Source organism: Oncorhynchus mykiss, chromosome 6 (genome assembly GCF_057628025.1).
Source record: "Oncorhynchus mykiss isolate SJ-2025 chromosome 6, ASM5762802v1, whole genome shotgun sequence".
Lineage (NCBI taxonomy): Eukaryota > Metazoa > Chordata > Actinopteri > Salmoniformes > Salmonidae > Oncorhynchus > Oncorhynchus mykiss.
In genome coordinates this window covers 33,385,258-33,399,686 of record NC_143027.1, presented here as the reverse complement: position 1 = coordinate 33,399,686, position 14,429 = coordinate 33,385,258, and the positions used below count along the sequence as shown (strand labels likewise).

The 14,429-nt window shown below is 41.7% G+C and overlaps 1 protein-coding gene across 1 annotated transcript; it reads right to left on the bottom strand.

Annotated features, from left to right (window-relative positions):
• Positions 1-4,128: 4,128 nt before the first annotated feature.
• On the bottom strand, positions 4,129-13,352 carry LOC110525801 (phospholipid phosphatase 5). Its single transcript, XM_021606235.3, has 8 exons — positions 12,955-13,352; positions 12,360-12,493; positions 12,167-12,275; positions 11,840-11,930; positions 11,678-11,741; positions 10,992-11,116; positions 10,536-10,706; positions 4,129-10,391 (listed from the first exon to the last, which is right to left on the bottom strand). The coding sequence occupies exons 2-8, from the start codon at positions 12,428-12,430 to the stop codon at positions 10,222-10,224; spliced, it is 801 nt and encodes a 266-aa protein (XP_021461910.2). The 5' UTR covers positions 12,431-12,493; positions 12,955-13,352; the 3' UTR covers positions 4,129-10,221.
• Between the last annotated feature and the right edge of the window lie 1,077 nt (positions 13,353-14,429).

Here is a 14,429-nt window from a genome sequence, read left to right as displayed (position 1 = left end):
CTATTTCAGTGCTTCCTGTTCTTAAGTTTCATTTTTGACTCTTTTACTTTTGGTTTTGTATTCCAGCTTCAAACAGCTAAAAATACAATAGTTTTGGTTATGGAAAATATATTTCTCAGCGGTTTAGATGGTACAATGATTCACTACACTATACTTACTATGACACATTAGGTGAACTATTAGAATTTTAGCAACCAGGAAATGGTGAAGTGATTTCTGCATATTGCATCTTTAAAACAGGTTTAAATAAATAAAACATGGAGTTAAATATACATTTTATCTCAAGCCTGAATAGGGCCCATAAACAGATGAGGTGTTTCCACTGGAGATGATGAATATGTTTAAAAGTGGTGAAATTTCCCTTTAACAGGTTTTTGTAAATGGCCTGAAACTTTCACCAAGTTGGTGGAGTTACAGGTTGAAAAATGTACCCTCAAACTACCACATATTTCACAGCCTACCAACTGGGGAAATTTTGAGATGAAATACTAAACTGTAAAAAAAATATAAATATTATGGAAATTTGCCCATCCAGTAAACTCAGAACAAGTGTACAACAGGAAATGATAAATTACCTTATGGACATGATTGTGGTCATTTCTGAAGTTTTGGGGAAAAAAAATGTTTATCTAAATATCGCCTTTTGGCTCAATGTCTTTATTTTACTATTAGTTATACTCGGAAATTATACTAGTTATACTTGGAAGTTTGTTCAAACATAACAATTACTCTAACCCCCCCACCCTCCTATGTCATGGTGTTTCCTAAATTAATAGATACTTACCTTGTAGCAGAAATTATGTTCTCAGTGTCGTGGAATTAGTTTGATGGTCAATCAATCAATCAAATGTATTTATAAAGCCCTTCTTACATCAGCTGATGTCACAAAGCACTGTACAGAAACCCAGACTAAATCTCCAAACAGCAATGCAGGTGTAGAAGCTGTTACTCTCTGCCTTACTGATACTGTGAGAACAGTCTGTCAGAAAACCGTTTGGATTAAGGAAACCACAACTGCTACATCTACAATTAGCAGTGGATTCCTTCATTCAAATGGTATGAGACAGTGAAAGAGAAAGGCATCTCTGGCCTCGTTTATACCTGGTGCTAACATTGGTCCTGTGTCCTAATCTTGTCCACATTCTGATTGTGCCCACATTTTCAGATATGCCTCTACAAATGTCTACACTCCCGAGTGACGCAGCGGTCTAAGGCACTGCATCTCAGTGCTAGAGGTGTCACTACAGACCCTGGTTTGATCCCAGGCTGTATCACAACCGGCCGTGATTGGGAGTCCCATAGGGCGGCACATAGTTGGCCCAGCGTCGTCCGGGTTAGGGGAGGGTTTGGCCGGGGTAGGCCGTCATTGTAAATAAGAATTCTTAACTGACTTGCCTAGTGAAAAAAGATCCAAATTGGGGTGCCTGTGTAGAAGCAGCCTTATTCGTCCACATTGTGACCAGATTTCCTGGAAATTCAGAGTTACGGCATTATTGAAATATAAAGGTATTATTCCCATGTTATAGTGGAGACTGCAGTCACGGTATACACTGCAATGTCGGCTCTGTCCCTGGGCAAGGCAGTTAACCCACTGTTCCCTGGGTGCCGATGACGTGGGTGCCGATTATGGCAGCCCCCCGCACATCTCTGATTCAGAGGGTTGAGTTAAATACAGAAAGACACATTTCAGTTGAATCCATTCGTTGTACAACTGACTAGGTATCCCCCTTTCCCTTTCCTTTCAATAAGAAATTACCTAAAAAGTCTAGAACGATATCACAGATTATCCATTATATCGACCAGATACTCAAGCGGCTGCTCTAACAATGAAGAGAAATGTATTCAAAAATGGAATGCTGTTGGGAAGACTCTAGCCAATGAGAGGGCAGATACACGTGTGAACAACAGGAATGGGCTCCGCTAGGGATTTTGGGCCCCATGAAAATATATCACATTGGGCCCCACCTCCACAGGCCACACCAACCCTTCGCAATTGCTCTAACCACACACCTCCAGAACCCAATCAACCCATTCAAAGCTTTAAATAACTTTACCTAAATAGTCCAATATTTACTGTGCAATATTTACTGACAGTTGGCTGTGAAAATATAACACTGTGCAGACATGCATGCAACATTCTTCATACATTGGAATTCCCTATTTGATGCAAGACTGATACCCTCTATAAGAAAAGTACTAAAGGCCATCTTTTACAGTCTAAATGTCATTTTAATGGTACAATTCTTGAATGGAAAGTTCTCATAACATTGATGAATAACTTAAAATAAATATAACTTAAACATACATTAATCTCTTCAATTAAAATAAATGAACATTATCATCTATAGAATGATATAACAAACAAAATAATAAAATCAGCAGCAGATTTTTGAACTAAGTACCAACTAGAAAATAAGCAGCTGTAAAAGTGGAAATGGAAAGGCCTGATGGTGTCACTAGAGGAAAGGTCATGTACTCACCAAATCGCATTGGGCCACTAACTGAAAGGTCCCTGGTTTGAATCCCCGAGCTTGCAAGGTTGAAAAATCTGCAGTTCTTCCCTTGAGCAAGGTAGTTAACTGCCCAACAACTGGGCACCGACGAGGTCGATTTAGGCAGCCCCTCTCACCAAGCCATTTGTTTTTATATGGAGGTCAATGAGTTACAAAAAAATTAATGGCTTCTTTGCTATGTGTGGCTTATTTGATCAAGAAAATGTTCTATAATGCATTGTACTGATGTAATTAGGAGTTGTGCATGTTGTTCACACGTGTATCTGCACTCTCATTGGCTAGAGTAGTCCCAACTGCATTTCATTTTTGAAGACGTTTCTCTTCATTGTTAGAGCGACCACTCGATTATCCAATATAATGGATCATATCGTGATATCGTGCTAGAAATGTTAAGGTAATTTCCTATTGAAAGGGGGATATCTAGTCAATTGTACAACTGAATGGATTCAACTGAAATGTGTCTTCCGCATTTAACCCAACCCCTCTGAATCAGAGAGGTGCGAGGGGCTGCCTTAAAACCTCTACAGGATCGGTGGGTCCCATGCGGGACGGTTGCGTTAACATAGGGTAATGCGATTAGCATGAGGTTGGTAGTAACAAGAACATTTCCCAGGACATAGACATATCTGATATTTGCAGAAAGCTTAAAATCTTGTTAATCTAACAGTACTGTCCAATTTACAGTAGCTATTACAATGATATCATGCTATTGTTTGAGGAGAGTGCACAGTAATGAACTTGAAAAGTTTTTAATAAACCAATTAGGCTCATTTGGGCAGTCTTGACTCAAGATTTTCAACAGAAATACAATGGTTCATTAGTTCAGTCTAAAACTTTGCACATACACTGTTGCCATCTAGTAGCCAAACTCTAAATTGCAACTGGGCTAGAACAATGCATTATGGCCTTTCTCATGCATTTCAAAGATGGTACAAAAAAATTAAACAAAACAGTTGGCTTTTCCTTTGTATTATCTTTTACCAGATCTAATGTGTTCTATTCTCCTACATTCATTTCACATTTCCACAAGCTTCAAAGTGTTTCCTTTCAAATATATGAAGCATATCCTTGCTTCAGGTCCTGAGCTACAGGCAGTTAGATTTAGGTATGTCATTTTAGGTGAAAATGTAAAAAGGGGGCGGATCCTTAAGAGTTTTTTAATCGACGTCCAGTTGTTGGGGGTTAACTGCCTTGCTCAAGGGAAGAACAGCAGATTTTCCAACCCTGCCGGCTCAGCGTTTCAAACCAGTGACCTTTCAGTTTCTGGCCCAACGTGCTTAATCACTAGGCTACCTACTGACATGCACCCTTTGTCCTGATTGTGTCCACATTTGTAGACGATCAAAAGACGCGAGCGATCTGGTAGTGATCTTCCTTCTCCCTTCCTTCCTCCGGAGGTAGTCAGGCACGCATTGTGTCTGGATATCTCACAAGTGTAGATGGGTCTGGACAGTGAAACCATTTAAATCATTATCCCGCCTTGTAAGGGCGCTTTCCAATCTGTTTTAGCAGATTGAATCTGTTGATCTTTGATGATGTGGCCATTCAATTGTTCTACTGTGACAAATATTCCATTATTGATGGTTCAGTTGAAGAATAGGCAGCAGACGATGTGTAGATTTGAGTGGTTTATTAAGAAAGATAATAGTAAAAGTGTGTCACCAATAAGTTCATCACAACAAATACAATCCGCCTACAGTGTTAACAGGAGCAGCTTGTAGTTGTCTCCTCTACACGCAAAGGCAGATAAGTGGAAGCTGGAAGGACACAAGCAGTAGCCTAATATTAAAACGACCCCTATACCCTGATAAATTAGATACTCTTGAGCAGCGGAACATGCAAGTTGGCACCACATTCATTAGTGTGCCTAAATTATCTTCACCAAAATAGATAGTGTGTTGCGTGTAAATTAAAACAATTGGGCACAATCAGTAGTCTATGGAGCAGGAACCTAGCAACTAAATAACATTTTAATTCAGCCCTAAAATGAATTATCTTCATTGCCAACTGACATTACCACATAAATATGAGCTACAAAGAAAAAACATGTAGTTATCAGTAAAAGGACCCGTTATAATTTCAATAAAATTAACACCCCTTGCCAGTTTCTATAACTTCAGATTCTGATTCAAAATTAAATTCAGATTCATTTATACTGACTCACTCTGCCACTTCATTCTAGAAGCAGTATGTTGGCCGGATTCCATTCTAAACACACCCTGTGTATCCTTACACAATCTACAAAACGCCACCATGTCTACAGACGTTTAACGTTGGATGAAGTAAAAAGTCAATACAACAAGTTGGAATCAAACCTATACACATTGTAATGTTAAATTCTATCTGATCATATTGATGTTAAACAATCAATCAATGTAAGCGTACACAGTAATGGCAAAACTTGAAAAATGCATGCGAGTCGAAGTTTCCTGAAAACCATTCCTTGATATCAATGAGAGTCGGGTGAAGGTTCAAGATGCGCTTTGACCAAGTTGTTTTCTACAGACAATAAATACTTAAGCAAAAAAAGGAAGCATACACTAAAATATATACAGTTGAAGTTGGAAGTTTACATACACTTAGGTTGGAGTCATTAAAACTCATGTTTTAACCACTCCACACATTTCTACTTAACAAACTATAGTTTTGGCAAGTCGGTTAGGACATCTACTTTGTGCATGACAAGTAATTTTTTCAACAATTGTTTCCAGACACATTATTTCACTGTATCACATTTCCAGTGGGTCAGAAGTGTACATACACTAAGTTAACTGCCTTGAATCAGTTTGGAAAATTCCAGAAAATGATGTCATGGCTTTAGAAGCTTCTGATATGCTAATTCACATCATTTGAGTCAATTGGAGGTGTACCTGTGGATATATTTCAAGGCCTACCTTCAAACTCAGTGCCTCTTTGCTTGACATCATGGGAAAATCAAAAGAAATCAGCCAAAATGAAGGTACACCTGAAGGTACCACGTTCATCTGTACAAACAATAGTACGCAAGTATAAACACCATGGGACCACGCAGCCGTCATACCTCTCAGGAAGGAGACGCATTCTGTCTCCTAGAGATGAACGTACTTTGGTGTGAAAAGTGCAAATCAATCCCAGAACAACATCGAAGGACCTTGTGAAGATGCTGGAGGAAACAGGTACAAAAGTATCTATATCCACAGTAAAACGAGTCCTATATCGACATAACCTGAAAGGCCACTCAGCAAGGAAGAAGCCACTGCTCCAAAACCGCCATTAAAAAAGCCAGACTACGGTTTGCAACTGCACATGGGGACAAAGATCATACTTTTTGGAGAAATGTCCTCTGGTCTGATGAAACAAAAATAGAACTGTTTGGCCATAATGACCGTTATGTTTGGAGGAAAAAGGGGGAGGCTTGCAAGCCGAAGAACACCATCCCAACCATGAAGCACGGGGGTGGCAGCGTCATGTTGTGGGGGTGCTTTGTTGCAGGAGGGACTGGTGCACTTCACAAAATAGATGGCATCATGAGTGAAGAAAATGATGTGGATAAATTGAAGCATCATCAGTCAGGAAGTTAAAGCTTGGTCGCAAATGGGTCTTCCAAATGGACAATGACCCCTAGCATACTTCCAAAGTTGTGGCAAATTGGCTTACGGACAACAAAGTCAAGGTATGAAAAAGCCCTGACCTCAATCCTATAGAAAATTTGTGGGCAGAACTGAAAATGCATGTGCGAGCAAGGAGGCCTACAAACCTGACTGTTACACCAGCTCTGTCAGGAGGAATGGTCCAATTTACCTAAGACAGGGAATTTTTACTAGGTTAAAATGTCAAGAATTGTGAAAACTGAGTTTAAATGGATCTGGCTAAGGTGTATGTAAACTTGCGAGTTCAACTGTATGTGCAGTACATGCAATGAGTGAATAGCTTATTGGTTTAAGAGGAATGTAAAAAACAAATAAAATATTGAAAAAGGCACACATCAATCAGTCTGTCAGCTGTTCCTGCTGGAAACTGTTTCTTCCTCACATCCCAAACCATCTCCATCCGATTGCCTTTACTGGGGTTACTGCCATCACAGAACTGCCTCCAAAGTCCAAAAATTTCAATGGTGTCAGCCATACAGCAGTTTGCATACTGGTATCAGTTTTACCAGCATCACAGTACAACTAAGTAACTTATCTGCAGAAACAACTGTCCTGAACGGGAATAAATACACAGGAATACAAACCATGTAAAGCAGTGGTCACCAACCTTTTCTGAGTCAAGATCACTTTCCGAGACAAAATGCAAGCTGAGATCCTACCACTCAGATTTTTTTTTAAACATGACTTAAAAAACGTAAGCCTATGCAACATTTTTAAATGTTTTAAACTGGACCAATGACCAGCATCTGATGTTCAGTCTGAGGGGAGGCAGGGAGCAGCGGTGAGGCTGCCTCTCACCCGACTCACCATCCCTCCTCTCACCCGACTCACCATCCCTCCACTCACCCGACTCACCATCCCTCCTCTCACCCTCCATCCACTAAGAAAAGGGGACACAGTCTTCCAACTAATTGCGAAACATAAGTCACACTGCATTATTTCTGCCTCATGCACCAATTCATGTTGTTACTCATTTGAGAAAGTGAAATATTCCTTGATATATAAAAAAAAACAAGCCGCAAATAATAACAATGCATGCTTGGCTATACTCATTCATTGCAGCTGCAGTGCTGGTTGTAGCGCGAGTGGAAATAGCGAGAACACACATTTTATGAATTATAAAACTGCTGAACAAAGTGTTGACAGTGCTGAATAACAATTTAATCATGAACTTACTTATAAAAACAGCAGCTCTTTGCTGTATTCGTTGAGTCTCTATAGTCATGGTTTTAAACGTTTTGAAATCTCACATCAACTTTGCTGTGCGTTCGAGGCTTGTTTTTACAGTCTATGGCGCAAAGAAACTGTGCAGACACGATAATCTGAGCTATCTGATTGGCCAGCGGTAGACCTATAGGTGCACTTATTTTCCTCTCTGGGCCTGCCGGGTAGGCGGTGTTCTACATTCAGACACATGAAATGGTTCAAAATGGGAACACTTCCCGGTGCATGGTCTGCTGAACCAAGTGCACCTACCGCGAAAAGCATGAAACCAATTAAAAAAACTAGGATTGCAAGGCTTTATTGTTGCGTTTTTTTACAGAAATGTTTGGTGATCGATTAGGAACGGCTTGGAAATCTGATCACGATCGACCAGATGGTGACCACTGATGTAAAGGATGAACTCTAAATGTACAAACTGTAATCCTAGTGTTGACACTGAACTCTACAGAAAAGTGCACCTTCACCTCCACAGACGGGTCTGCCTCCCAAATGGCACCCTATTCCATATACAGTGCACTACTTTTGATCAGGGCCTATAGGGCTATGGTCAATAGTGCACTATAAATCAGACAAAACAAATAGGATATCATAATATGAGGAAAAAATAATTAACTGCTGTGGTTAATCTAGTGTGTGCGTTGAGAGGACTTTCCTACTTCCAGGGAATAAAAATTATTTCAGTAGCACTGACAGCTTAGCACCTGGTATCGGGTGGGCTCAAAAATTACAGTCCCTCTCCTCCCCGCTCAGGGTTAAAATTTTGGCCTGATATAAAGAACTCGGGATGAAGGGGTAGTATGTAGTTGAGGTTAAAAACTCCAGGGTTAGTATGTAAATGGTATTTCACTAGAGGGGTAGTATGTAGTTGGATTTGCACTATAGGGCTAGTATGTAGTACGATTTGAGCTGTAACACCAACATGTTACAAGCAGACCACCATAGTCCCTGTGCCAAAGAACACAAAGGTAACCTGCCTAAATGACTACCGACCCGTAGCATTCACATCTGTAGTCATAAAGTGCTTTGAAAGTCTGGTCACGGCTCACATCAATCAACACCATTATCCAAGAAACCCTAGACCCACTCCAATTTGCATACCACCCCAACAGATCCACAGACGACGCAATCTCTATTGCACTTCACATTGTCCTTTTTTTATTGAACCTTTATTTAACTAGGCAAGTCAGTTAAGAACAAATTCTTATTTTCAATGACGGCCTAGGAACAGTGGGTTAACTGCCTGTTCAGGGGCAGAATGACAGATTTGTACCTTGTCAGCTCGGGGGTTTGAACTTGCAAACTTCCGGTTACTAGTCCAACGCTCAAACCACTAGGCTACCTTGCCGCCCCGGCATGGCCATAGACCGCTGCGCTACTCAGGAGCCCGGGAGCCCTTTCCCACCAAGATAAAAGGAACACCTACGTGAGAATGCTATTCGTTGACAACAGCTCAGCGTTCATCACCACAGTGCCCTCAAAGCTCATCACTAAGCTAAGAGGAAAGGGGGATACCTATTCAGTTGTCCAACTGAAGGACCCTGGGACTAAACACCTCCCTCTGTAACTGGATCCTGGACTTCCTGACAGGCCGTCCCCAGGTGGTAAGGGTAGGTAACAATACATCTCTCATGCTGATCCTCAACAAGGGGGCCCTCAGGGGTGTGTTCTCAGTCCCCTCCTGTACTCCCTGTTCACCCATGACTGCATGGCCAAGCATGACTCCTACACCATCATTAAGTTTGCCGACGACACAACAGCGGTAGGCCTGATCACTGACAACGATGGTGCCAGGATAACAACCTCTCCCTCAACGTGATCAAGACAAAGGAGATGATTGTGGACCACAGGAGAAAGAGGGCCAAGCACGCCCCCATTCTCATCGACTGGGCTGTAGTGGAGCAGGTTGAGAGCTTCAAGTTCCTTGGTGGCTACATCACCAACGAACTGTCATGGTCCAAACACACCAAGGCAGTCGTGAAGAGGGCACAACAAAGCCTATTCCCCCTCAGGAGACTGACAAGATTTGGCATGGGTCCTCAGATCCTCAAAAAGTTCTACAGCTGCACCATCGAGAGTATCCTGACTGGTTGCATCACCACCTGGTATGGCAACTGCTCAGCCTCCGACCGCAAGTTACTACAGAGGGTAGTGTGTACGGCCCAGTACATCACTGGGGCTAAGCTGCCTGCCATCGAGGACCTCTATACCAGGCGGTGTCAGAGGAAGGTCCTACAAATTGCCAAAGTCTCCAGCCACCATAGGCATAGACTGTTCTCTCTGCTACCTTACAGCAAGCGGTACAGGAGCACCAAGTCTAGGTAAAAAAAAAGGGTTCTTAACAGCTTTTACAGACAAACCATAAGATTCCTGAATAAAAAACGACATGTATTTAACCTTTATTTAACTAGGCAAGTAAGTTAAGAACAGATTCTTATTTACAACGACGGCCTACACCGGCCAATAGTGGGCCAATTGTGCGCTGCCCCCCCCTCTACCTACATGTACATATTACCTCAATTAACTCGACTAACCTGTGCCCCAGCACATTGACTCTGTACCGGTTACTCCTGTATATAGCCTCGTAACTGTTATTTTATTGTTGCTCTTTAATTATTTGTTATTTTTCTATTTTATTTTTTTCCCTTTTTATTTATGTATTGTTTACTTCAGTTTATTTAGTAAATACTTTAACACATATTTTTTCTTAAAACTGCATTGTTGGTTAAGGGCTTGTAAGTAAGCATTTCACTGTAAGGTCTACACCTGTTTTATTCGGCGTGTGTGTCAAATACAATTTGATTTGATTCCAATATATAGTTGGAGTAGCGCTATAGGGGTAATGTGTAGTTGGCCAGCTATAGAGGTAATATGTAGTTGGAGTTGGCCAGCTTGCGTTCCTGCACAGCAGGAACAGTCTCTCTGTGGCGTAGTGGCCGGTGACAGTCAGGGTCCTGGAGGGAGGGATAGTGCTGTCTGTAGCAGAGCCAAGAGAACACCAGACCCAGACCAGAACCCACCAACACATCTAAACACAGAGGGGACAACGCACACATATACAGAAGTGACACAAAGATCTTAGCACATCTCTCAATAGTGGATTAGAATAATATTTTCTTATATGTTTATAGCGCTTTTCAAAGTGAACATGGTTAATGGCTAGCCCTCTCACCTTGCCAGTGGTGTTTGTAGTCGCAGGTCCTGGAGAGAGCGATCATGAAGGCTAGGAGGAGGGGAGCGAGGAAGAGACACAGTCTCCAGGCCCTGCCCCGACCCCCCAGATTAAAGCACCGCAGCTTACCTCCAACATACAGCGCTGTGAAGCCCAGTCCAGTGAATGCAACTTGGACAAGACGAGAGGAGAGAGGGGATCAGAGATGGGGCAGGCACATGTATCAAAGTAGGATCAACAGTTTTATTCATAATGATATGAGAAGGCTTGACATGTGAATGCTTAGGCCAGTGCCTGAATAAACACAACATTGTTTATCAAAGTTACCACACACATATACTGCACACACACACAGGTCCAGTCTAACTAGCTGTTAATCTGAACGAGCCCACTGTAGTCTCACAGCCAATCAGATCTGCTCTCGAAAGAGAACTAGCCAATCAGATTGGGCCTTACAGGAGGAGTGTCCACTGGGAAAGCTCTTCCTGCCCTCCATGACCACTTCTGAGTCGCCGCTGCAGTGCATCTCCAGGTTCATCTGTCCGTCTGGGAAACAGCGGTAGAAGAAGTCTGGCCGTGGCCTGAAGCACACACAGAACACACACGACATCACATCCAGTCAGCATAATACCGAGCTGGCCTGAAGCACACAGAACACACACGACATCACATCCAGTCAGCATATTTTATTTTTATTTTACCTTTATTTTACTAGGCAAGTCAGTTAAGAACAAATTCTTATTTTCAATGACAGCCTAGGAACAGTGGGTTAACTGCCTGTTCAGGGGCAGAACAACAGATTTGTACCTTGTCAGCTCGGGGATTTGAACTTACAACCTTCCAGTTACTAGTCCAACGCTCTAACCACCTGTTAGAGTCTAACCACTAGGCTACCATAATACTGAGCTGGCCTGAAGCACACACAGAACACACACTACATCACATTCAGTCAGCATAATACTGAGCTGGCCTGAAGCACACACACTACATCCAGTCAGCATAATACTGAGCTGCCCTGAAGCACACACAGAACATACACTACATCACATTCAGCCAGCATAATACTGAGCTTGTAGCAATGTAACCCTAACTGTACATCTCCAGACTAGTATTCCAAACTAGTACTCCAGACTAGTACTCACCGGCCCACGACCAGCTTGATGGCGTTGGTGAAAACTCCGTTCAGTACCAGAGCCAGAGTCACCGCTGAGGTACAGAGGCAAACAACTGGGTCAGTATTTCTCTCACACACATCTCTGTGCAGCTGGCCAAACACCATGTGTAGTTCTACAGTCAGTCCTTACCTAGCGAGGCCTCTCTCACGTCTCCTCTCTCAACTCTCTTCAGAAAGGTGAAAAGCAGGATCACCAGGAATGGAGTGAAACACGCCACGCTCTGATACGAGGGACATGGTCAGTACCATAGCAATAGAATTAGTAAGACAGAATGGTAGCACTTTACATTAAAGCACAAGAGTACCTGGTAATAACATGGAAACAAGTTATTGTTGCTCTCCAGTTTATCCTGTGATGTAATCTAAAGTACTACCAGCAGAACAAATATTCACATTCAATGTTCCATGATTCCAGTGAATTCAGTCAGTGCTTCCCCCGACACACACCAGTACTCACAAACATGAGCGAGGTGGGGACATGGTCATTCTCCACTCTGTGAAATCTATACAGCCACATCTCCTCTGCCTGGATCTCACGAATAAAGGGTGGAAGTTGCTCTGTCACACTGAGGGAGATAACACACACACACAGTTTAGTTCATTTGTGTTGCACCAGACAAGTCCATAAGGAACACATTTGAATTACTCACAGGAAGACAACCAGAAGCAGCAGTCGGATAGACACCTCTGGCAGTAAGCCACGCAGCAAGCCCCTCTTCATCTTGTTTATCAGGTTAATTTCCAGACAGATCACTTGGCAAATCCACTAGAATCCTCTCCAAAACTGGGAGGAGGGAGGGGGAAGAAAGAACGTGTTCAAAATTATACATTTAACACACGTATAAACACAATGAATAACACATATTTAAGTCTGACTTTGTTGACATATGGCAGTGTGAACCAAATCAAATAAATCGATTGGTTCAAGAACAGGTACAGGAGAGAAGGCATGCTAGTCTTTCTTGTTCCATATCGAACCAAGCGTCACGATAAATTGATAGGATACACTTTCCTCGTGGTGCTCTTTAAAATGACCAAATAAATCGTATAATACATCTCCTAAACAAATTATTCATAATTTATTCATTTTAAACAGTGCCCTGCTCTTGTATAGATAGCTGGATACATCTTTTATTATTGCTAGTAACGTTAGCCTAGCTACATCATCTGTCTCTTGCCACACATCTGTGAATAACATTTGGGGGCATTTCCGCATTTCCAGCGGTCTAAACCAGGAAGACCAACCTGAAACTCGGTGTTTAACTAAATCTTTCTCCGCATACTCGCACTGCTAGCTACCGTGACCTGGGCCTCTCCATCATCATCCTTCACCCATCCGCTAAACCGGTATAGCGAGAGAGATGCCCAGAGGAGAAAGCTTTGTCGGTCGTGTCGAAGTATAATGGCGCTTTCAAGACAACTGGGAACTCGGGAAAAAACGAGGTCAAATCATGACTTTAATGATGTTCAGAACGGAAAGTTGGAGATCTACAAAGATGCCCGAGTTTTCAACTTGGAATTCCGAGTTGGGGGACCATTCAAAACGATTTTTTCCAGTCGGAGCCCGTTTTTCACGAGTTTCCAGTTGTCTTTAACGCAGCATAAAGTGCGATGCCACGTCACATAACGGGACGACCTCTAGTGGGCAAATGGTAAAATAACAAATGTGATTATTATGACCCAAGAGTGTCTTTGGGCTCATTGACAAAAAATAAATAAAAATGCAATTACTATCGATTATTTTAATCTGGCAATTTAAAGTGCTATTCTATTTTCCATGAAGAGATTGACAAATTACTTCCACTGAGACACAGTACATCTTTATTTAAGTCAAACTTCAGGCATATCTGAACTCCTCAGCTCCAACTCAACCTCCTTTAGAATGAAAAAAATAAAAAGACAGTCATGTACAAAAGAGCGGCATCCTCACAGTCACACACACATTTAGAAGCAGAATTTTACAGGCAATAGCACGCCACAGTAACATTATCCTATGCAAGTTCAATGCAATTTATGTACAAGTCTTAACATTATGCAATAATGACTGCTGAACAGTAAAACAATATGGTAACTCTGTGTTCATCCACTTTTTAATTGAAGCAACATTGATAGATACGACCCCGGCGTAATCCCCAAAGCAGTTTCACTATATGACTGGAGAAATTAGTTCCTCTGAAAACACTTTTTCCCCTAATGTCTGGGAGAGCATGTCAATCACCTGTAATGACAGAATTAACAAATAGTATTGCACAAAATAAAAAATAACTGGAAGGTGTGGAACAGAAACATATGATTCAGAAAGGGCCCCTTCCAAAGTCTGTGTTGGAAGATAGTACTTTGATAACTCAGTCTTCGTAACCCTACTGTTTGACATCCTCTTCAGCGAGGATCATGTAAAAACATGGTTCAAATCTATACTGTCTGTGGCAAACAGAATGACAACTATATGGTCATTGTACAGGCTGAATGTTGTGTTCAAGTCCAACTAGCATAAAGTGAGTAAGTTTCAAAACAGGTGCAAAAAAAAAAAGGCTATTGGGTTGGCCTGGATAATCTTTGTGCAATACCAATAGAGGATCAAATCAGAATACAATGACCTAAAAGAGAATCCACGTGTGTTTTTTTTTTAACATAACAACAAATGAGCATTACAAACGGATACAAAATATGTCCCCAACTGGTAAAACAGATTCAGATTTGCCTTCCTTTCAGAATGGAAG

Bases quoted from the DNA above. Each gene is read 5' to 3' on its own strand.
- LOC110525801 (XM_021606235.3), bottom strand. From the start codon at position 12,430: ATGAAGAGGGGCTTGCTGCGTGGCTTACTGCCAGAGGTGTCTATCCGA. The intron at 12,276-12,359 runs GTGAGTAATTCA...TATCTCCCTCAG, and splicing joins CTGCTTCTGGTTGTCTTCCT to TGTGACAGAGCAACTTCCAC. The intron at 10,707-10,991 runs GTAAGGCCCAAT...GTCTTGTCCAAG, and splicing joins TCCCAGTGGACACTCCTCCT to TTGCATTCACTGGACTGGGC.